This window comes from Vombatus ursinus, unplaced genomic scaffold (genome assembly GCF_900497805.2).
Source record: "Vombatus ursinus unplaced genomic scaffold, bare-nosed wombat genome assembly UNPS02014807.1, whole genome shotgun sequence".
NCBI lineage: Eukaryota > Metazoa > Chordata > Mammalia > Diprotodontia > Vombatidae > Vombatus > Vombatus ursinus.
In genome coordinates this window covers 29,680,353-29,703,623 of record NW_020954585.1, presented here as the reverse complement: position 1 = coordinate 29,703,623, position 23,271 = coordinate 29,680,353, and the positions used below count along the sequence as shown (strand labels likewise).

At 36.4% G+C, this 23,271-nt stretch overlaps 1 protein-coding gene across 4 annotated transcripts in view; it reads right to left on the bottom strand.

Annotated features, from left to right (window-relative positions):
• The window catches only part of TNFAIP8 (TNF alpha induced protein 8), a 131,630-nt gene that overhangs the window by 11,313 nt on the left and 97,046 nt on the right, over positions 1-23,271 (bottom strand). The window contains exon 1 of one of the 4 annotated variants that reach the window (XM_027875140.1): positions 22,865-22,937. The exons of the other annotated variants lie outside the window; for them this stretch is intronic. Coding sequence (XP_027730941.1) covers positions 22,865-22,910 — 46 coding nt within the window. The 5' untranslated portion in view covers positions 22,911-22,937. Of the gene's footprint in view, positions 1-22,864; positions 22,938-23,271 lie in introns of those variants that run through there. 4 annotated transcript variants of the gene reach the window in all.

The following is a 23,271-nucleotide window of genomic DNA, read 5'->3' as shown; positions in this document are numbered from 1 at the left end:
ACAAGTACACAATAACATAAGGTACTTATTCTTTGGGAAGATAATAATGTTATATTTATGTAGGTCTTGAAGGTTTGCAAAGTACTATGTGGATGTGTGTGTACATATACGTACATGTGTGTGTGTGGTATAGTAGGGGCCAGGAACTACTTTTGCTAATTAAATATCTTCTCCCCTCCCCCAAGATAAATATTATCTCTTTGATCTTCACAACTCTGTGAGATATGTTAACACCCCCAATATTACTGATGTGCAAACAGGTTCAACAGCATTAAGTAACTTGCCTATGGCCACATAGCTATTAAGTGTCTAGTGTAGGATATGAAACTAGGTCTTCCTGATTCCAAGGCTCTAACCACTATGATAGCCATCCTGTTTTCTTATTACGATGTGGTTCTCACAAGCCCCATCTCTTGTAGCTTCTGTTTTTAACAATAGAGAATCAGGATGTCCAGCTTACAAACATGGCATCATGGATTTGCTGCAGTGTCTTTTAGATGGAAATTGATTAGCTAGTAAAGGAACTAAAAACCATAAGGGGAAATGACTCCTTAAGATTCTTTCCCCTTCCTTTCTTCCAAGACAGCCTCTTTTCTGTATACTGCTTTTCTAATCAGGCCTAATTTTTCCATTTAACCTCAGCTATCAGAACTTCACACAGCTCTATGGAGAAGCAGTTCTACTTCCTTGAAGAGAAGGAAGACTACACTGCTGGCCAAGCAACATTACTCAGTTAACACTTACTGGTAAATGGCTTGAACAACTAAGAAAGAGAAGTTGCTTTTTTTATTTCATTTTAATATAAGGGAAATTTCAAATAGCAATGTAGCTGCCCATCTTCACTTTATTTTTGTGTATGTATACCGAGTGTGTTCTCTTTTACATAAAGATGCTGCTATCAAGCCACTGGCAGGCTGATAGAGATTTTAAATTGGTTTTGCAGTGGCTGAGTTGTATTTGTGCTGAGTAAAGACCATTCTCTCTCACTTGGTTTTCCCTCTCTCTCTCTCTCTTTTTAAAAGGCAATTGGGGTTAAGTGACTTGCCCAGGGTCACACAGCTAGTAAGTGTCAAGTGTTTGGTCTGAGGCCGGATTTGAACTCAGGTCCTCCTGACTTCAGGGCTGGTGCTCTAACCACTGAGCTTGGTTCTCTTATAATTAAGGGATCACTGCTGTGATATCTTAAAGCAAGGCATAGTACTTTTGTCTTGTGCAAAAGACCTGATTTATTTGGGGGATAAAAATCCCACTACTTTTGCATTGTATTTTGAATAAATTCAACAGCCTAGGCATAGCCATACATGTGCACTCTCATGTATTTATAGTTACAACTGCTCTCCTATATACAAACAGACATGCATATTCCCCAGGGAAACATCTCTGCATATGTTACCACCAGGTTTGGGAAAAAAGTATTTCTTCCATTTAGATACTTGAATGAATCCTTCTCATCCCTTCAAATACATTTCATATTCTGAATTCTTTCTCAAGTTAATCTTGTCCCTATTACTGATTCTTTAGTATGCTTCTGAAAATGATTAGTTGTGAAAATTGTGCAATTGTAACAAGATAATGCTATATATATGTATGTTAGAGAAAGTATGGTGAAATAAGTTTTTCAGTTGGAGAGAAAAAACACATTTGTCCTGTTCTATAGCTTGCTCAATTTTCTTAAGTAACAATGCAGTTATGAAATAAAAACCATGCTCCCAGGAAAGGAATAAGGTGTGCATGTACGATGGCCCCCAAAGGACAAAATTCTAGAAAGCTCAAGTCAATGTTTTATACAATAAGAAGAACTAAATTTTATATGCAAGTAGGTTACTAATAAAAGAAAAACTCATGTCAATTCTTAGCAAGTAAAAACTCAAAGTTTGAAATGCTATTGTACTTAATAAAATGATACCATGCTATTTCATGAAAATAGGCTTGGAATGTTAGTACAAGTATCACAATTTTTTGAGCAAAGATTACCATGAAGCAAATTTCTATCAAGGGAATCCATTTCTAATTTAGGAAATGCACTCTGGTAGAAAAACAAAACAAAACAAAACACTGAACCCTGGATAGAAGACAAATAATATTTTAAAATGGATCTACTCCTTAAAGTATTGGACTTCAGGTCCTTTCAAACATTTCATTTGGAGATTTGGGTTTCAGTCTTAGCTCTGCCACTTCCTTGATGTGTAATCTTAGACATGTAGTAATCTTGGACATAAGACCTTCTGGGCCTCAGAGTGGACTGTACCAAATGACTATCAACCCCAACATTCCCCTGATATATATTTGTTATATATTGATATATTTAAAGGAGAAATAGTTAATTATTCAATTGACTTAGATATAAAATGTACTACCAGAATTTTGGAAGGATTACTGCTGGATACCCATGCCTTTGGCAGTTAAGTTTTACTCTTGGTATACAGTATTGAAAAAGTAAGAAAATGAAGTGGAGAATATATATAGCTCAGTATATTTCTGGGTTACAAGTTCTCTTTAAAGATCACAGAAATATCCGGAAAACTTGGTTACCTGGTACCCAGACATCTTCAAGTCTTTGCTACAATCTAAATGCAAATACACATCTTTCTACTTGCATTCACACACACACACACACACACACACACACACACAATGGGGGGGAAGCAGTTGCTCAGTACTCAGTAACAAATGAGAAAATTAAGAGACAAAGGTTGTACTCACTGTTATGATTCATCAATTTGCCTGGAAGTGTTAATAAAAGATCATCCATTTAATGTAATAACAAAAAAGCCTAGTAGCAGTGACAAGAGACAGAAAAGGCAAGGCGGAATAAAAATGAAGAGGAGATGAAGGAAGAAAATAGAAGGCAGAAGTGACAAAAATTTGAAATGTCAAGAGTGGCAGTCACAATCAGTGGAGATTGGACATAACAAGTAGGACCACAAGTTGCAGGCACTGCGGCCAAAGAAGAGAAAGAAAGAGGCAAAAGACCGAAATGCTTTGTACTCTACTAGCATAAACAACTATTTTAACTTCCACACCCAAATCATTAGGGTATTATTGTGTCATGGAGGGACCCCCAACTAGCACAGTTGAGCAGCCTGGATTGCATTTCAAATATGCAGTAGCTATTACCTGTCTTTATAGCTACCCCCATACCACTCTATACGATAATTTTAGAAACAGAAACAGGGAAGTACTTACAAATTTTAGAAAGCTGATCTTTTTTTTAAGTTAAATAAAAATGGTTGTGTAAATCTTTACCTTTTCAGAACATTTATCTAAGGCAGAAAGACTCATTCCCCAAGGGTGCTAGATAGCTGTGTATTATTCCAAATACTTTATCATTAGTGGTTCTTTGAATTGTAACCTCATTCACTCAAATCCTTTAACTTTTATGTACACACTCAGCTTCAAGAAATCCATCAAAAAACTACATAAGGCAAGGTCACTAAAAACAAAAAAAAATGGTTAAAAAAAAAAGAAAAATAGTTTAAAAAAAAAAAACCCAAGACGTTATTTCATGGAGAGGTACTTCCTTACGTGTCAGTGTTAGGACTTGAACCCTGGTCTCCTTAACTTTAGGGGCCAGCTCTAGTTTCACTACCTCTTCACTCTGCAATCCCCTAGAATCTAGTTTTGGTTTCAGCACTATACTGAAACTCTCCTCTTCAAGGTTGCTGACAAATTCAGTGTCTTTTTAAGTTGTTATTCTCCTTGACCTTCTACAGCAGGGGTGTCAAACTCAAATGTAAAGGAATCCCTGCTGGAACCATATTGACTTAGAAAACAGTATATCAACATTCTCTGTTTTATTATATTTTTATTTATTTTGTTAAATATTCCCCAATAACATTTTAATCTGGTTCAGGTTACACTTCAGGGCGCTGTGGGATGCCTATTTGGACACCTTTGTTCTAGGCAACTCTCTAAGACTTTAAGTAGAAGAGAATGTGTTGACTTTCACTGGTGGATAGAACTTCCTTCTCAGCAAGTTCTCTAAACAAATGGAATAATAAATCTAGTCCTTATCCGCATCTTAGTGTAAAGAAATTACGGCAGCTTTGTGGATTTATTGTGTCCTACTATTTTATTGAACCATTAATCATCTTGATTAATTTTTTCCCCCTACTGATTCTCTGGGGTTTTCTAAGTAATCTATCATGCCCTTACTGATGGTTATGCTTTCAATCTCTAGAATTATCTAAAAAAGAAAGTATGACTTAATGGATAATGTTGAATTAGAGTCAGAAAGAACTGAGTTCAAATATCACTTCTCACACTTTTGTTAGTTGAATGATCACAGGCAAAATACCTGATCTCTCAGTCTCAGTTTTCTCTTCTATAGCATGGGGATGATTGATAATATCCAATATCAAAGGGCTCTTTTAAGGCTCAAGAGATAAAGTATATAAAGTGCTTCACAAAATTAAAGTGTTATTCAACCTTAAAGCATTATAAAGGAACACTATTATTATGTCAAATAACAAGAGGGTACATCTTTCCTTCACCTCTGATAGGAAAGTCTTCAGGGTTTCTCCATTGCAAATACTATTAGCATTTGATTTGTAGATATCTACTTGTGATCATATTAAAGAAGTACCCTTCTATGTCTATGCATTTTAGGGTTTTTGACATAAATAAGTGCTATATTTTGTCAAAGCCCTTTCCTGCATTCATTGATACAGATCTGTGAATTTTGTTCTTTGTATTATCATTAGAAAATAATTACTAGGGATGGATACCCTATACAAATTGTCCATCAGTATATAATCTGAGACAGTACAATTGGTCATTTAGTTTAAAAGGAGGAACAGTACAGGTTGGATTACTTTCAGGTAATTGCAAAGCTCTTTTGTTGATTCCATCTTTCCAATGAAAGGAAGTGCAGCTAGGTTGTGCAGAGGATAGAGATTCGGCCTTGGAGTGAGGAGGATCAAATTTGGCCTCAGACACTAAACACTTACTTATATATGTGACCCTGGGCAAGTCTGGCATAACTTTTAAAGAGACTTCCATGCCATGATGAGGCATCCATGTAGAACCTGAATGTGTCTTAAGAACTTTCACAATCAGAATATTTTGATTATTTATACAGCAATTGCCTCAACCCTCAAAAAAGGAGCATCTTTTTAATACTAAAATTTTGTATTAGAATTATGTTAACAAATGGCAAGACATGGCATATAATTGCCTTTGAAAAACTAAAACAGTATCATAATGAGAGAAATGGAGAGACATAGCATGTATGGAGTAGGCTATAACATATGACCAATGAAGAACTCCAGGAGAATAGAAGTAAAAGATGGCAAGGAACTAAATGAACCAAGAAGAGGATAGGTTGGACATCTGACAAGAACAAGGGATGACAGGCGGGCAGCCAAAATGCTGCAATGGTGGGAACCAATGTCATGAGCCATCAAGGAAAGTCTCTGGCACACCGAGTGGACCCTCTGTGTCCACTCAATTGGACATTAGGCATACATGAAAAGGAGCTGAAGAGGATGGGCAGGCACAGATGGTTTGTAATTTGTATTACTGGATGAAACTTCTGAAGCAATGAAATCACAAATCCATTACTTATGCTAATTATTTTTATGATGCCGAACCCTCCTTGCATCCCTGGTACAAATACAACTTGTCCATTTTTTTGGGTATTGCAATCTCTTTACTAAGACTTTATTTTAAAATTTTCATCAACATTTAATAAAATTGGTCTATAATTTTCTGCTTTATCTCTTCTTGGTTTGGATCAGGATCATATTAAACTTTGGCAAAATGACTTCTGTTTGAGTTAAGGATAATTTTTTGTAGCACAGGCATTAATTGTTCATTAAACATTGAACTCACTTATTTACCTCCAGGATAATATAAGCTCCTTCAGGGTAGGGATTGTTTTGTTTCTTGTTATTATATCCCCAGTGCCAGCATAGTATTTGGCATATAGTAGGTGATTAATAAATGCTTTCTAAATTGAATTGAACTTTCATTCATTTCAAAGCATAGGTATAGACTCCTTTCCTAAGGTCATACACAAAGGAAAAATGTGCATTCCTCTAAGGGTGTAGTATTGGGATTGAATGACATTTTTCACCAGGATATACACCTTGGCCATGAAGGAGACAGACTGCTATATTCATGATTTCATTTCTTCCTCAAATTTGATTTCCATCAACAGAAATGAGTTAAATATTTGGAGATTATTATTCTTTCCAGGCTACAGAGTTTGCTGTATAAATAATCAAAATATTCTGATTGTAAAAGTTCTTAAGACACATTCAAGTTCTACATGGATGCCTCCTCATGACATGGAAGTGTCTTTAAAGGTTATGCCAATGGAGTGCAAGATAAAGAGACTCTGAGTTGGGACCCAGTGATGGACTGTTTCTATAACCTGCAGACTACCTAACCTTGGAAGAAGCTCATCACCAGAAGGCTGGCCACAGTTATGCAGGAAGGCCATTTTCTAAGATATAATGAGCCTGTGATCTGTGTTGTCAGAGGGAGTACCAACACCAAGGAAGTATAGTTATTATGGAGTATAATTGAAATGATGGACAATAAGTGATTAAATTGTTCTATCAAGTAATATCACAAAGTTCTTAAGGAGGTACTTTAATTTAACATTGAAAATATTCCTCCTAAAGATTATTGAGGGGCAGTTAGGTGGCACAGTGGATAGAGCAATGGCCCTGTAGTCAGGAGGACCTGAGTTCAAATCCAGCCTCAGTCACTTGATACTTACTAGTTGTGTGACCCTGGGCAAGTCACTTAACTCCACTGCCTAGTTAAAAAAGATATATATATTACTGAGCAAAGAGACCCAAGGAAGATATCTTAAAGAACTGTATTGAACATATGCATTCCATGAGCAGCTATCACTTTATTATATTTATTTATTTTTTTAGGCAATTGGGGTTAAGTGACTTACCCAGGGTCACACAGCTAGTAAGTGTCAAGTGTGTGGTCTGAGGCCAGATTTGAACTCAGGTCCTCCTGACTTCAGGGCCAGTGCTCTATCCACTGAGCCTCCAGCTGCCCCAGCAGCTATCATTTTAGATGTTAATATAAATCACTTTATGGAAACATGAATAATGATGCAAGCTACCATGACTGAAACTCATTAAAAATATTGATGTATAGTTAGAGCAACTTAGTTCCAACCCTGCCTCTGCAAATTAACTGTGGCCGTGGACATGTCACAACCTCTTTACATCTCAATTTTCTTCATCTGTAAAATAAGAGGGTTGGAAGGGAGGACATACCATCTCTAATTCCTATGACGTCATGAAACTGTTTACTAAGACACTGCCAGATTCACTTACCTATTTCTATTGATGAAGCAGTGACATTGACAAATTTGTGGTTAGAGAAGCATCTAAGAAAACAATGTAAAGTTAGCCCCTTTTGGAAAGTAGCATTTTAACAGATACTTGGATCAAAAGATGTTAATTTTAAAACTAGCCTTTTTACTTCCCTGAAATTAAATGAGAATTTCATTCCACAGTTATACAAAGTTGACATCTGAAAAATTAATCTACTTAATACAAATTTAATGATATATTCTAAGAATTTTCAGTTTGTTCTCCAAGGGCAGACAATTCTAAACAAGGTTTCATTTATTCACATTCTTGGGGCTATGAATCTCTCTGTTGATTCATATATGATCCAATTTTCCATCAAGGAATGCACAGGAAAATACTCTCAACAACTTCTGTGACTTTCCACTCTCTCCCTTTCCTAGTCATACACTCTTGCTAGAAACCTTGGATCTTGATGAATATTCATATTCATATGCTGTTTGGAAGGCCAGATATAAATTCAATTCTAGTATTCCTAATACAGCATCTGGTTTGTGTGAATGAGCTACAAACTTGTCATCGAGTCAGTGAACCGTCTTTTAGGCATCACCTGATCACTCAGTGTCACATGGACAACTGGAATCAAGGTCCAGTGCTGACCACGAAGAATTGTTATTTTAAATGCCACAATGTTTCTTGGCCATTTGTCAGAAAATATTTGCTCTGAAAAGAAGCCTAAATGGCAATGATCTGCTGTGTTCAGGAGCAGCAACTCTGAAAATAGAAGAGAGTGACAGAACTCCTAAAGCATAAGAAAAGGAAGAACAAAACATGAAGTCTCAGATTTGCCTGCACAGCATTCCTAAGAACACCTTAGGTTCATGGGATCATAGATTTAGAGGTGGAAGGGACCTCAGATATTGTCTAGCATAACCTCTTAATTTTATAGATAAAGAAAGTGAAGCCCATAAAGTGACGCAACTAACTCCCACGTGTACTATGTGTACCATACCGCCTTCAAAGGGAGTCATGGTTGATGGAAGTAGGAAATAAACTTAACTCAATCACCTCCTCCTGAAGAAATTCTCTACATTTGACTTCCAGATCAATATAGTCAGCCCTCGTTTCTCTCCTAAGCTCTAGTGCTGCATCACCAACTGCGTATTGAAAAGGATGTCTCAAACATAACATGTCCAAAACAGGATTCATCATCTTTTCTTTCTAAACTCATCCTTATGAACTTCTCTGTTTCTACTGAGGGCACAAGTGGTTTGTAACCGCAGAGATATTCTTGACTCTTCACTTTCCATCATCCCACATATTCAACTAGTGTCTAAATCTTTTCATTTCTACCTCCAGAACATCTTTTATTCATCTCTCTCTCTTCATATCTTTTCACATTCCTATCCCCAACTTTCCTTCACTTCTCAATGGGACTGTAGAAGAGCTTTCTAATTGGTCTCCCTGCCTCAAATCTATTCCCCCTTCAAAGCATCTTCCAAACAGCTGCCAAAGTGATTTTTTTTTAATAGTGCAGGTCTGACCATAGTTACTCTCCTATCAATAAACATGGCCCCCTAATACCTTTAGGATCAAATATAAACTTCCCTACATTTGGCTTTTAAAGCCTTTCACAGCTTACCTCCAAACACCCTTCCAACCTTTCCTATACCTTACTCCTCCTACTTCATACTGTCACCTGTCACCAAACAGGTCTTCTTGCACTCTACCTCCACACCCCTGCACTGACTGTTCTTGCACCTGAAATGCTCCTCATCTCCAAATTTGAGCATCTCTTATTTCATTTAAAACTCTGTTTGGAGGTCAGCTTGTATATGAAGGCTTTTTTCCATCTCCCAGCTGTTTATGCCTTTTTACCAAAATTGTTTAGTATTTAGTAGTAAAAAAGTTCCTTGCAGGCAGAGACAGTTTCATTTTTGTCTTATTACTGGGCACATACTGGATCCTGACTGAATGCTTGTTGATTGATAATCCTATAAAGTTACAGATTCCATGAAGGCAGGAACTATACTGTTTTTCTTCTTCTTCTAAGATTCACCCCCCTCCAGTACCTAGCAAAGCCTCTTGCATCGGGGAGGTGCTTAATAAATATCTGTAGAATCAAGGATTATAATTTCTAAAACTTGTTACTTTATTTCCTTCCTTACCCACACATCTCTCTCTTCTTGTCTCTGCTCCCACAAAAACCCTAAAACAACCCACTTGGAAGAAGTAGGACATGTTTACTATTCTATTTCTCTAGCAACTATTCCAAAGGTTTCCAAGGGAAAATATTAGTGTCCAAGAAATCCTCTAAATACTGGTGTATTTTAGGATCAGTAACTCCTTGCCCTTAAGCTTGAGAATAAATGAGAGAACATAAGTAAAGCACTCTGCAATCTTAAAGCACTATGTAAATATTAATTATTGTTGTTAGCAGCACTCAAATGCATCTTAGTGAAACTTTCCAACATTCTTGTCATGACCTCTGCCCAATAACTATATTAAAATATTAAAGTCAGTCAAGCATTTTATAACCATGTTAGTGACTGGAGGAACTTGGTGCAGGAAAGAGCCTCAAGGGTTTCAGCCAATTAAAAAAAAAAAGCCAAGGCTTTGGTAGGGCTTGCTGTGACTTAGATGGGGATGGGGGAGACTGCTTTTGAGGACTCTGCTTACTCACTGGCAGCAAAGCCAACTCAAATTGCAAGATGCTATTTTGAAAATGGGTACAAGAAGAGAAGAGCTAGCCCTGAAAAGATCAGGTCTCCAGATGACAAATAGCAATCCATATCTTATCCTTTCTAGACTCAAGACATACAATTTCTTTTAGTTGATAAACTAAAGCAGAATGATACTATATTGACATAAAACAAGTAGAAGATGTTAGTCATAACAACACTAACCTAATACACCTCATGGAGTTTTACTTGACTTCAGGCATGAAAATCAGCCTAGTGTCAAGGAGGAAGCAGGGTGCAATGGAAAGATTTGGATTTGGAAATCTGAAGACCCTTAAGTGTCCCAGAGGGGACCAACTTTTTGTTCACAAGTTTTGGCAGGTAAGCTGCTATAGTGACTTATTTTCAAGGAAAATAATTCCTTTTGTTCTATTTTTGTTTTTAAAAAGTCAAGCATGCTATGGGATAGTGCAAGGGCACTGAATTTGGAGTCAGGACCTATGGAGGCTCAAACAGTCTCTTCGTTACTCGCTTGCCTTTGTTATCTTGAGCAAGGCACTTGAGCTCTAAAATCAGGGAGATAGATGAAGATTCTTCCCAGCTTTTAACCCCATAATCCTATGAAATAAATGACTTCTGCCTCAAACAATGTAATTCCAACTTGAAACTTTTAGGGTCACAAAGGTAGAGGAAAAAAATATCCTACTCTGTTCAGATGGACAACATCACTTGAAAGATGAGCAGAATCAGTGGTGAAAGGCATTTTCAATTCTTTGAGACAAGGAGGGGGAGGCTGTGTGCCTCAGGAAGTCGTGTTTACTAACAAGTTAGTCTGGTTTTCCTTACATGTGTAACAGTTACGCAATCACTCAAAAAGTGACTCGTCAATTACCGCTCCACACCACCCATAGTTACAGTTACAGATTGAATGACTTCAATTATACTTAAACATAAGCAATTTAGGGATGTTTGTGTGTCCTGCTATTCTGTAGACTATTTAAAATGCAAAGCTTGCTTCACCTAGTTTCCCAAGATAATAGATTTTAAGTGTATTTTTTCTCACAATTCCTTTTTTACAACAGACTTCAGGAAACTATATCTGGAAGCAACATTCTCACTTTTTTCTTTCTCATAGAGTATATTAAGTAAGGCAGGAGGAGTTGGTGAATTTCCCAGGGTCACAGCAAGTCCTTAAGATAGTTCTTCTATAGCCCTTTGACTGAATCCAAACTTCACAGAATAAATCCCTTTAATAACAGGTACATTTACAGAACAAAGAGCCGCTCTCAAGGACCTAGAGGACCACATGTGGCCATAGAAGGTGCAAGTTCGCCACTCCTGTTACCATTTTGGAATTCTATTGGCTATGTACAAGACCAATAAAGTTGATATTTTACAAACAAAAATGTGTAAATAATAAGTGTTGAAATCAATGACCACTAAGATCCCTTCTAGCTTTATATTTATAACCCTATGGCCCTATCTTTCATTTCTATCAGTTGTTGAAATTGGGGGGCAGGAGGAGAGAGAAGGGAATAAGTATTTATATATTACCTACTATGTGCCAGACATGGTGTAAAGAGTTTTACAAGGGTGCCACTAGGTGGCACAGTGGATAGAACTCCAGCCTTGGAGTCTGGAGGACCTGAGTTCAAATCTGACCTCAGATACTTGACACTTCCTAGTTGTGTGACCCTGGGCAAGTCACTTAACCCTGACTGCCTCACCAAAAAGCAAAAACAAACAAAAAAAAGTTTTACAAATATCATCTCACTTCATAACACTACAAATCTTTCAAGGTTCTAGTCAATTGGTAGCTTTATGTTTTTACTGATTCCTACTCCCTGACTCATTCCTAGAAGCAATCTCTCCCTCTTCTGAATTTTATTGTAGTATTACATGTTTCTACGTATTCTAATTATTCACCATGTTTAGCTCTCCAATTAGAAGGTAAGATTCTTTTGTTTTTTTGAATGAGGCAATTGGGGTTAAGTGACTTGTCCAGGGTCACACAACTATTGAGTGTCACATGTCTGAGGCCACATTTGAACTCAGGTCCTCTTGACTTCAGGGCTTGTGCTCTATCTACTGCGCCACCTAGCGGCCCCAGAAGGTGAGATTCTTGAAGGCAAAGATCTATTGCCACACACATAGCCGGTGAAGATACCATTTTAAACCTGGTTTGATGTTTTTAGTGAGAGAAACTTTTAAACTTATTTTTAAAAGTCTATGGCTTTCTAATGAAATACTAAAAACTTGGCATACCAACAAAGTATCAAGAAATAGAGTTATCTGTATCCTTCTGCTCCTTCCTATGGAGAAGAAACCTGGCATAACAACAGAACACTAGATTTGGAGTCAGATGCGGGTAACTTTGTCACTTTGCAAGTACGCAAATAACAATCTCTCCAAGCCTCAATTTTTTCATCTGTAAAATGAAGATCATAATATCTTCACTACCTACTTCATTAGGTTGCTATGAGAAGAGTGCTTTGCAAGATGGAAAATGCTACATAAATGTGACATTGTTATTATTGGGTCCTCCATAGAAGTTCTAGGGTTGTGAAAATGACACTGGATTCCCAAGACTGAACTGGTAATGAGAAGCTCCAGTGGTACCTACCAAGGTAGAAAGAATCTGAGTGAATGCAAGTCTGGCAATGAACTGTCATCAACAGTGATCCTGTCATCTGAGGATTAGATAAGCCACGCATAGAAAGGTCCATCAGCAGAAGACTAGTCACAGTAACTCATTAAGGTCATCTCTTAAGGCATGTAGGGACTATATTCTACATTCTTGGAAGAAATACCCATGACAATAAAATTACAAATCTTTTAAAATATTAAGTAGAATTTGGAATTATGTTTAAAATTAAGGTGGCTGTATCAAAGATACATTTGTTGCATTAAAATTTGTCTTATGTAGTTTCTTTCTTTTTTTTAGGGAGTGGTACACAGAGAGCAGAAACTGTTTTACTTTCCTAGATCTTGGTATAGTGCTTTTCACACAATATAGTAAGCACTTACTAAAAGCTTTATTTATTCACCCATCCATCCATTCATCCATAGCAGGTAGAAAGAGAAAAGGGGTTTTTAAGTGGGTGGCAAGGCAGAGCATCTCTTATATGAAGCTGCAAGACTCAAACTGAGTTCAGATTTGTTAATATGTGAGAACAGCAAGGGAGGAGCCATAGTGATATTGCAGACAAGGAGAAATCTAATATCCATCAGGGAGTTGGGAGTACAAGATGGAGGAAAAAAAATGGGTCAACAGGATTGGGAAAGGGAAAAAGCAGGGAGCTAGCGTCTGGTGGACTTTTTGTATGTGGTTGTTTGCATGTTGCTTCCTCCACTAGATTGTGAGCTCCTTGAAGTCAGGGGCTAGTGTGTCTGGCACACAGCAGGTGCTTAAAATTTTTGGGGGGGCCTTTTTTGCTAGGCAATGGGGTTAAGTGACTTCCCCAGGGTCACACAGCTAGTAAGTGTCAAGTGTCTGAGGCTGTACTTGAATTCAGGTCCTCCTGACTCCAGGGCCAGTGCTCTATCCACTGCGCCACCTAGCTGCCCCCACAGTAGGTGCTTTGGAAAAAAAAAAAGCACATTTACTTGATTTGACTTGACATGGCTAATACAAGTCATCCCTAAAAACTCTTTTAAGTATTTTTAACCCTCAAGCTACAAGACTGGTTAGACAAAATGTGGACCAGACCTGTGATTATATTGGTATAGCGAACTCCCAGATGAGTAAACTACTTCTACCAGTACAGGTCCACAACTTACTGTCTTAGAGAATTGCCTAGATCCCAGTGGGAGACATATTGACTCAGAACACAATAAATTAACATTATCTTAGTTGGATAGTATTGTCAAACATTTTTCAATTTACATTTTAATCCGGTTGAGGAGAGAGTTTAGTGGACTTCTTCCTCTGGCATCGAACATTGAGAGGTTCAGTGATTTGTTCAGGGTCGAAGAGCCAGTATGTCAGAAGTGGTACCTGAACCCAAGTCTTTCTGTCTCTGATTTCAGGCTCTAACCACTAAGCAACATTGCCTCTCTAAAACTGGTTATAATAAAATTAAATTTTTGATAATTTTATAATAGCCAGTATATGTTTAGAGTCAAAATTATGACACAGATGATTTGTATTTTCATGCACCATATGTATATTTAACATATTGGAGGCTCTTGTGTACCTGGTACCATTTTTGCCCATTTTATAGGACTAAGGGCACAAATGGTTATGAAGAGTTGATTGGCTTTTTGCCTCTATTACATATGGTTGGCCATATCAAGGTTTATTTGATTCCATATTCTTATCAAGGAATGCAGTCCTCAATTACAACCTTATTCTCCAGCACATTTGGATAATAGGTTACTTTAAGACAAAGTTTCCAAGGATGCAATGGAGGAAAAATGTGATATTGGGGAATTTCAGCTCAATAACATATATTAAAAAAAAAAAAAAAACAAAACAACCTTCTACAACATACCTGACAAGTAGCTATCTAGCCTTTGTCAGAAGACATCCAATGTCTGTGTACTGTATGTTCTAAAAAGTAAAAACTACTTTTGTTCAATCCATGAAATACCAAAGAATGTGCTTTGTGCCAAAAAAAAAGAAAAAGAAAAAAAGAATCAGAGGTCCTTGGATTAAAAGCCTTGCTCTGCAATTTAAACTCTCCAGGTCTCAGTTTCCTCACCTATAGACTAAGGAGATTGGATTAGATGACTTTGAAGATTCCTTCCATCTCTAGTCTATCAACCTATGATGAACCAGTGAATTAAAACTACTTTGTGTAAATCAGATTGACCCACATACACTTTCCCCTATGCAGTGATTTCTCTTTTAATTATTCCACTCAGTTTGCCATTTCCTAAATTAAGCAACTAATAGACTTTTCCTAAAATAGAGCAGTTTTTAAATTGGCTTTACTATTTTCTTTTTCATAACCATTTGCTGATCTTGGAATGTAGAAACAGATGGTTACTGTTAGACATGAAAACATGGCTCTTGTACAATATTTTTAAGCTGTCAGCTGTACAGTTTAATCTTTATATAGGCAACAAACAGGTGTTTCTCTGTACATATATTTCACTGCAACTTTCAAATCTATGAACCAAATTCCATCCACATTCCTATTCTAAGTATGCTAAAATCTTACATATTGTTCTTCACTTATAGCAATATGCATATTTTATATATGATATATTTAATATGAATATATACACATGTATATATGTATGTATGCTTGTGTGTGTGTATTCCTAAAACACATAAAAGAGTCTAAGTACATTTTCTTGCATTATGTGTCAAATTCTGGTAAAAAGCAGGGTGGTTTAGTGGATAGAGAATAGGCTTCAAAGACAGGAAAACCAGGGTTCACAGGATATGTGTCAACTATGACACACACTGGCTGTATGACCCTAGGCAAGTCACTTAGGTAACCTTCTAAGACTATAAGTTACAGAAAAGTTGCTGTTTGTAGTAGTTTCCTCACTGGAAAGTTCACTATACCAGTGAAATCATAAGCCCAGTCTCTATCCTCATCATTATGTACTAAACACTAATTTTTTCTTTGCTATACATTTCTTTAAATTTATATTTAAAACAATCATGCTTCACTACCAGTAACACCAAAAAATTACTATTTATTCAACTCAGAAATCATGTTTTGAATAAGTTTTAGAAAGACTAAACAAACATTAAAAAGCTAAGTAATTCTTGGATAGTAATTGCTTGAAATACCGAACCCTTGTATTATATAAGTACAGTCGTGCAAAACAGATTCTCACATTGGCTATGCCCTAAATTGTGCTTCTCACTCTGCATATTAGTCTATCTCTATGTTGTTAAGTGGGCAGCTTTCTTCATCATTGGTCCTCTGGAATCATGGTTGATTATTGCTTGATCAGAGTTCTTAAGTGTTTCAGAACTCTTTTTTTGTTTTTGTTTTTATAATATTGTTGTAATAGTATAAATTGTTCCTCCTGGTTTTGTTCAATTTACTCTATCAGTTCATACAAATCTTAACCTGGGCAAGAGGGAGGGGGGATGGGGAACTGATTCAAAAAGAAAAGCAACCTATAGGATCGAGCTGTAAGGCTCATTTTTTTTTTGGATGAGGAGACTAAGGTTCAAAGGAGTATGGAATACTAAGTAGAAGAGGGAGGATTTGAACCCCAGTCCTCCAACCACAAGTTTCATAGCCTTTTCACTATACCATAATGCTTCTTACCAGGAAAGAACAAAGTTAAGGCAGTTCTGCTTTCCTGACAAGAGATTCCTTTTTCTCCAAAGATACGCAGTGCATATATTTAAGCTTGTATTTTGTATCTTTGAAGGTCACCTGGAAGATTTCACAGAACGTAGTAACTCAGAGAGGCTGAGGTACATACCCACTACCTATTGTTTTTCCTTCTGAGTGCAATTAAAAGTTCTGATTGGAGGTAATAAAATTCCATGCATAATCATGATCATTACAATCAACAAACTTTGATGGAAACTGCAAAGCACAAAGGCAAGGAATCTTCAGTAGAGAAGCCCCCTCACTGTAGTTTTCTGCCAGTTGCTGGTCATTGTGTAATGCACAATGCATTACAAATAGGAGCTGGAATTTTTAATATTTTTAACTGGTTCCCAATTATGTATTTTAATGTTTCTTTTATTTTTTACTTGCACAATGATATTAATCATGAAGATTCTTGGTAGATTTCAATTCAATTAGATATTTATTAAGTCTACATGTGATGCATCATTTAAATAGGTACCAAATTAGAGATCTTCTCAATGAAATTAAATTTTTAAAAGCACTAACTTTGTGTAAAGTGCTATGCATTAGGCACTATACTGTGAAATGATCAAACACTGAAAGGCAATGTGTGGTGGTAGAAACAGCATAGTTTCAAAAGATCTGAATGTGAAACATGGCTTTGCCATTTACTATTATATTGAGTGAGTCACTTAATTTTTTCTAATGCTCAATTTCACCTGTAAAGAAGGGATAATAATATTTATTATTTAATAATATTTATATTACCTACCTTATCACTGTGGGGAAAGCACTTTGTAAACCTCTAATGCAATACAAATGGAAGCCATTATTATTAGTTACAGACTCTCTCAGATTATCTCCAAGTTATAGTGTGTATGTGTATAGTGTTGTACATTGTTGCTTGCATGTTGTCTCCCCCTTTATACTGTAAGCTTCTTAAAGTCAGGGACTATTTTTGCCTTTCCATAGTAACCCTGGAACTTAGTATAGTGTCTAGCACATATTTGACTTGAATACATTTACCCAATCCTTAATGTCATGTTTTTTCCAAAGTATGATACTAACAAGCTTATTTACCTCTAATTCACCCCATTCTTTCTGCTCAAGAAACTTTGTCTTTTGGGAGTGAACCTTCCATGACAAAAAGTGAAGTGGTAATTCATTAATTTGCTCCCCTTTCTGTTACTAACACCAAGTAAAGCTGAAGTTTTTGGATAATGGAACGATCCTGCAAGAACCTGGGAAGGGTTAACAACTTTTAGCTAACCAAGTGGCCTGGTGTTTTGGCAGTAAATAATCTAGAAACTGAGGGGCAACACTCTTTAGCGCACATGGTCTTTCAATGAGATCTGTGTGAACATATCCCATCCCATCTCATTCTAAATTCAGACCGACTTAAACTATGCCACAGAAGAGAGAGTGCTCTTGTATGGACAAGAGTGGGCTAGAGCAGTGATCAGCCACAAACAAGTCACTGACAGTGATCCTAAACACAGTGTGGTTGGAATTTGACATCTATGTGGTTATAAAAGGCCATAGAAAGGAAGAGCACTTCACTGGGCACTTCAGGAAAATCCCATTAAGTCTTCCTTGGCAGTAGTTCAACTAAGGGAATGAGAACAAGGGGTGATACAGGATGGCTGGAGCTGTCTATGGTTGATTCCACAGACAGTGAAGCTACTATAGAGGCAAACACCCTCACAGTCACTCAAAAACCAATCACGAAACAGGCTCTAAAATCTTTGCATACGATGTTGAAATATTAAAACATGGGAATTTTAAATTCAAAAAGGCATTTTAAGTTCTAGAAAGTATTTTTCCCATTATATGAAAATCAAACCAAAAGCAGGAGAACAACAACAATACAGCAAAAACAAATACAAATTTAAAAGACTTATAATGAAATGATTAAACAATTCCAGGGTACAGGTGATGAAGGTTGCTATGCATCTTCTGATGGAAAGGTGAGAGGTTTAAGATGTGGAATTCTGATTCTGCATACTATTTTGTATGTGGCCAATATAGGACTTCACTCTCTTTGACTACACTTACATATTTGTTTCAAGGGTTTTGTTTGCCTTGTGTGTGTGTGTGTGTGTGTGTGTAGTGCTTATATGCAGTTCACATTTATTTAGCTTACAAAGTACTTTCCCCACAACAATAAAGTAGGTAGTATAAATATTATCCTTTGGTCACAGGTGAAATTCTGCCTCAAAGAAGTTAAGTGCCTTGCCCAATAAAACAAATCTAATAAATGGAGAAGGAGGTAGGGGAAATGAGAAAGGATGGAAGAGGGAGAGACAGAGACAGTGATAGAGACAGACAGAAACAGAGAGACAGAGAGGACAGAAAGAATTACAGAAAACTTGTTGTTGTTTGTTTGTACTTCATTTTTGAAGAGGACCAATGACACCTCCAGGATCAAATATAAAATCCTCTGTTGGGTTTTTAAAGCCCTTCATAACCTATACCCTTTTTACCTTTCCAGTGTTCTTAAAGTACTCCTCTCTCTGTGTTCTAAAATCCAGCAAATTGGATTTGGGGTTCCTCCCAAAAAACATTCCATCTTCTGACAGCAATTTTTTACTGGATGTCCATTCCCCTTGCATAGAATACATACACACATACTAATCTCTGCCTCCTGGCTTCCTTCAAGACTCACTTACAATCCCACCTTCTACAGTCTTGACATACACCCACTTTGTTTTCTGCTCTTGGCAAAAACAAAAAAATTCTACTAGAAATATTTTAGTACATATCAGTCTTTCCCCTCAGTCACTAATTTCTTTGGGATATATGCCTAGTACATCACTAGGTCCCAAGATAATGCACAGTTTAGTGAAATTCTGGGTACAATTCCAAATTACTTTCTAGAATGGTTACACCAGTTCACAGAACCAACAATGCACTAGTGTGTCTGTCCTCTGACAACTCCTCCAATATTTTCCCACTTTTTGGTTATCTTCATCCATCTGACAGATCTGAAGTAGAACTAAAGAGTTTTTTTAAATTTATATTTCTCTTATTATTAAAGAAGCATTTTTGTATGATTATTGAAATCTTGCCATTTTTTTCTTTCTGAATTTTCTGTTTACATTCTTTTTATCAGTTATTAAATGCCTACTGTATACCATGCACTGTGCTAAGTGCTGCTGATGCGAAGAAAGGTAAGAGACAGTCCCTGCTGTCAAGGGCTCACCATCTAATGAGAGAGACAACCTGGAAACAACTATGTACAAGCAAGGATTATAGATATATTATTTATTTTTTGGGGAATTATATACTGTGTACATTTGTGTTAATTCCCTACATGTCTTAGACATCAGTCCTCTAGTAGAAAAACAATTTGCTACAATTATTTTTTAGGCAATTGGGGTTAAGTGACTTGCCCAGGGTCACACAGTTTCTACAATTTTTTTAAATAAAGTTTCCCTACTAATGTGAATTTCATTAATTTTGTGAAAAACTTTTTTCAATTCTATATAATTAGAATGGTCAATTTTTTCTGAGATCTCTCTCGCTTTTTTGGTTATTTTTTTACTATTCATGGTTGACACAGGTATCTACTTTTCTTGTCTAATTTGTTTATGATATAAAACTTTGAGAGGATAGATTTTAAAACAAACACAACAGGAAAAAGGAGCACACTGTGTAATTCTGCAACAATCTACTAAGAAATGAGAACCTGATTTACTCAGTGAGTTCAAGCAGCTGAATACTTCAAAAGAAAATGGTAAATTATTTGACAGAAAGTAGACTTCAAACCAAGAGTCAGCTAAACCCAACTTTTGTTTTCCACTTCTATTTGTTTCTATTAAGAGCAACAAAAGATCAGGGAGGAGAAATCTGCCAATCACGCATCTAGTTAATTGGAACCAACTTAAGGGGCAAAGATATGACTTCAACCTATTTCAAAGCAGCCTACCATCCAAGAAGTGAAATTTCCAGTTGCTGGATTCATTTCAAACCTTGTGCTTTATTATCATTGCATTCCACATTATAACTGTTTACCAACTATGTAGTTTAATGGATATATGAAGGCTCATCCTATATTACCTTCTTCTTATATAAATGGATAAAGTAATTGAAAATTTACAAAGGATAACACAATAGTGTTTAAATTTTTTCTACAAGGAAGTATTTAGAAGAACTTCACCAATTTCATGAAATCTTATAAAAATGTAAACAGATATAGGCAGCAGGGTCTGGAGTCAGTAAGATCTGAGTTCAAATATAGCCTCAGGCACTGGCTGTGTCATCCTGGACAAGTCACTTAACCTGCTTGCCTTAATCTATTGGAGAAGGAAACAACTCCAGTATCTTTGCCAAGAAATCCTATGGACAGTGTGGTCCTTGGAATCATGAAGAGTCAGACATGACTAGATGACAATAAAGTAAAAGAAACAAAAAAGAAAAATAAATACAACGCAATATCACATCACAGAATTCTTGACGGCTGGTGGCCAACTAGTACAAACCAGTCATTTCATAAGTGAAGAAACTGAGGCGCAGAGAAGTTAAATGACAAATCACAAGATAGCGGTCTGGTTTATGTAAAAAAAAATTCCCCACTTTATTTTTGAGACTGGAAACTGATTAGTCATATCCAAACTGAAATCATCATATCCATACTGTAAGCATGTGAAAGAATCACACAGTAATGGCAACAAGCTTCTGCTGTTATTGTTCCCCTCCCCCACCTCACACCATGGAGACAGAGGGGCACACAGGAATCCATAGGGTCATTCAAAAAAATCAAAATGTCACTAAGTGGGCAGAAAGTATCTGCCTAAATGAAATCTTCAGAGAAAACACCTAAAATTGCTCTTATTTTCTGTTATGGACTAGATGAGCTTACTCTAAAGGAAATTTTGTTTTGTATTTCTATTTTTTCTTATTTTGCAGCTTTCTATCACAACCACCAAATATAACTGTTCCCAAATGCCAATCTATTTCCCTCCAAACTAAAAAGCACAAATGAAGTTTTGTCCATCTATGCTTCAGTATAAAAATGCCTAAGGACAGTGGAATATTCCAGTGGAGGAAAAAATAAAAAAAAATTTATTCTTTTTTCTTTTATTTATGCACATTTGACCTTAGTAAAAATGGTCACTTGATAATTTTAAAAATTAAAACACAGGAGACACACTACAGATTGTGCCCCAGCATCTTCATTTGTACAGTGAAAGGGTTAAAAAATATCATTTGGCATGCAAACTGCTTCCTAATTTGCCTTTTCAGTATAGTCTTATGTAAAAGGAAGTGCTCTTATGTAAAAGGAAGGGAAATCAAGAGAAATGCAATCAATGAAGTAATTAATTGGTTTTTGATCCCCTTCCCCATCAAGTCCTGAGCTGGTGCTGAAGGACCCAGAAAGATCTCTAACACAGAAGTAGCAATAACATTCACTTCATTAATTCTTAAATTAAAACCTGTCCCAAACATACCAGTGCTGAGTTTTAAAGAGAGCTCACTACCTTGCATAAACCCTTGTGGGCCATGGGCATTAATTACAGTCCCTTAGCTCACCAGAGTCAGGAATGTCATCTGTCTCACATAATCACTTCTGTAGTTCTAAGCTTGATTGATATCAGTGAGTTGGGGTCAAATGAAATAAATAGCTTAAAATTGTTTTTTTTGTCCACTGTATCCACATGCCTCCTCCTCTGCTTTAAATTCTTTGGATTTCTTAAGAACTTGGATGATGATGATGATAATAATAAAATAACAATAATAATAACTAACATTTACATAGTGCTTTAAGGCTTGCAAAGTTCTTTTACTTATGTTATCTAATTTCATCTTTCACAATATCACCAGGAGGCAAGTTTTCCCATTTTAGAGAAGAGGAAACAACATTAGAAAGGTTTAGTAATTTGCCTGTAGCCACACGATTAATTAGGGTTAAAGGCGAAATTCAAACCCAGGTCCCTCCTGAGTATAGGTCTTTTCTCCATTATCCTGCATGTACCATTAAAACTGATAGCTTGCCATAGGTAGGAAGTTACAACACTTAGAAAATTATATTATTTAATTACACATTGTATCAAAAGTGGAACTAACATTTCAGCAAATAGTGGGTAAAGTACCACTACCAGTTTTGAATTAATGTCTGCAAAGCTGCTATTATTCCTTTGATAATTGACTCAGTCATTGCTCAATGTCTTTATAGGGGAATCCATTTTTACAGCACAATAAAGGAGTTATTAGAAATTTAAGGTAACAAATCCCATTAAACCTTCTCCTTTGTCTAATTTCATTGTGGACATAGGAAAAGCATCAAGAATATCTATCTTTGGGTATCTGTGAGCAAATTAACTTGATTGGAGGAAAATTGGAATACTTATTCTATCATCTAAAAGCCATGTTCTCCGTTATTTTACAACCTTCAAGCTTCTATAACACTTCAGAGACCATCTCATAATTACTGCTCACTTTCATCCTATAAAAACCTGTTTTTACCTTAAAAAATATTGTGGATAATATCCCACCCTTAATATCTTCTTTCAACTAGTAAAACATCTGCCTGCCTGATATCCTGTTCTCGTACATAAATCACCATTTTCCTTCCATGTTCCTTGCTTTCACATTTCTTTCTTTAGGCCTTCCTTCTCTTTTTCCTTACCTTTGGCATTAAGTTCATATGTCTTCCCTTCAAGGCTCTGCATCATTCCAAGATATAGGCACCTTAGCTCTGGCTTCCTTTTACTCTTCTCCTATTCAGTCTCTTTCACTTTGTTCCGTTGAAACCTGCCAAGTAGCCACTCCCTCTACTTCCTTTCCCCACTTTTGTCTCTGAATCTTTCAATCTATTTTCAAAGTGCAAGAGCTCTTTCCCCACCTTCCTTGACTAGAAAGGCGTTATTTGCCCCTGAATTTCTCTATTCTTAAAAGTTCTCTACAGAGCATTTTAATCATCATCTTAATCACTGAAGGCTTTAATCCAACATTCAAATGGTTGTTTATACAACAAAAAATGCATACCACTGAAATGTACATTTTCATGTAAGGTATTTCACAATAGAATTACTC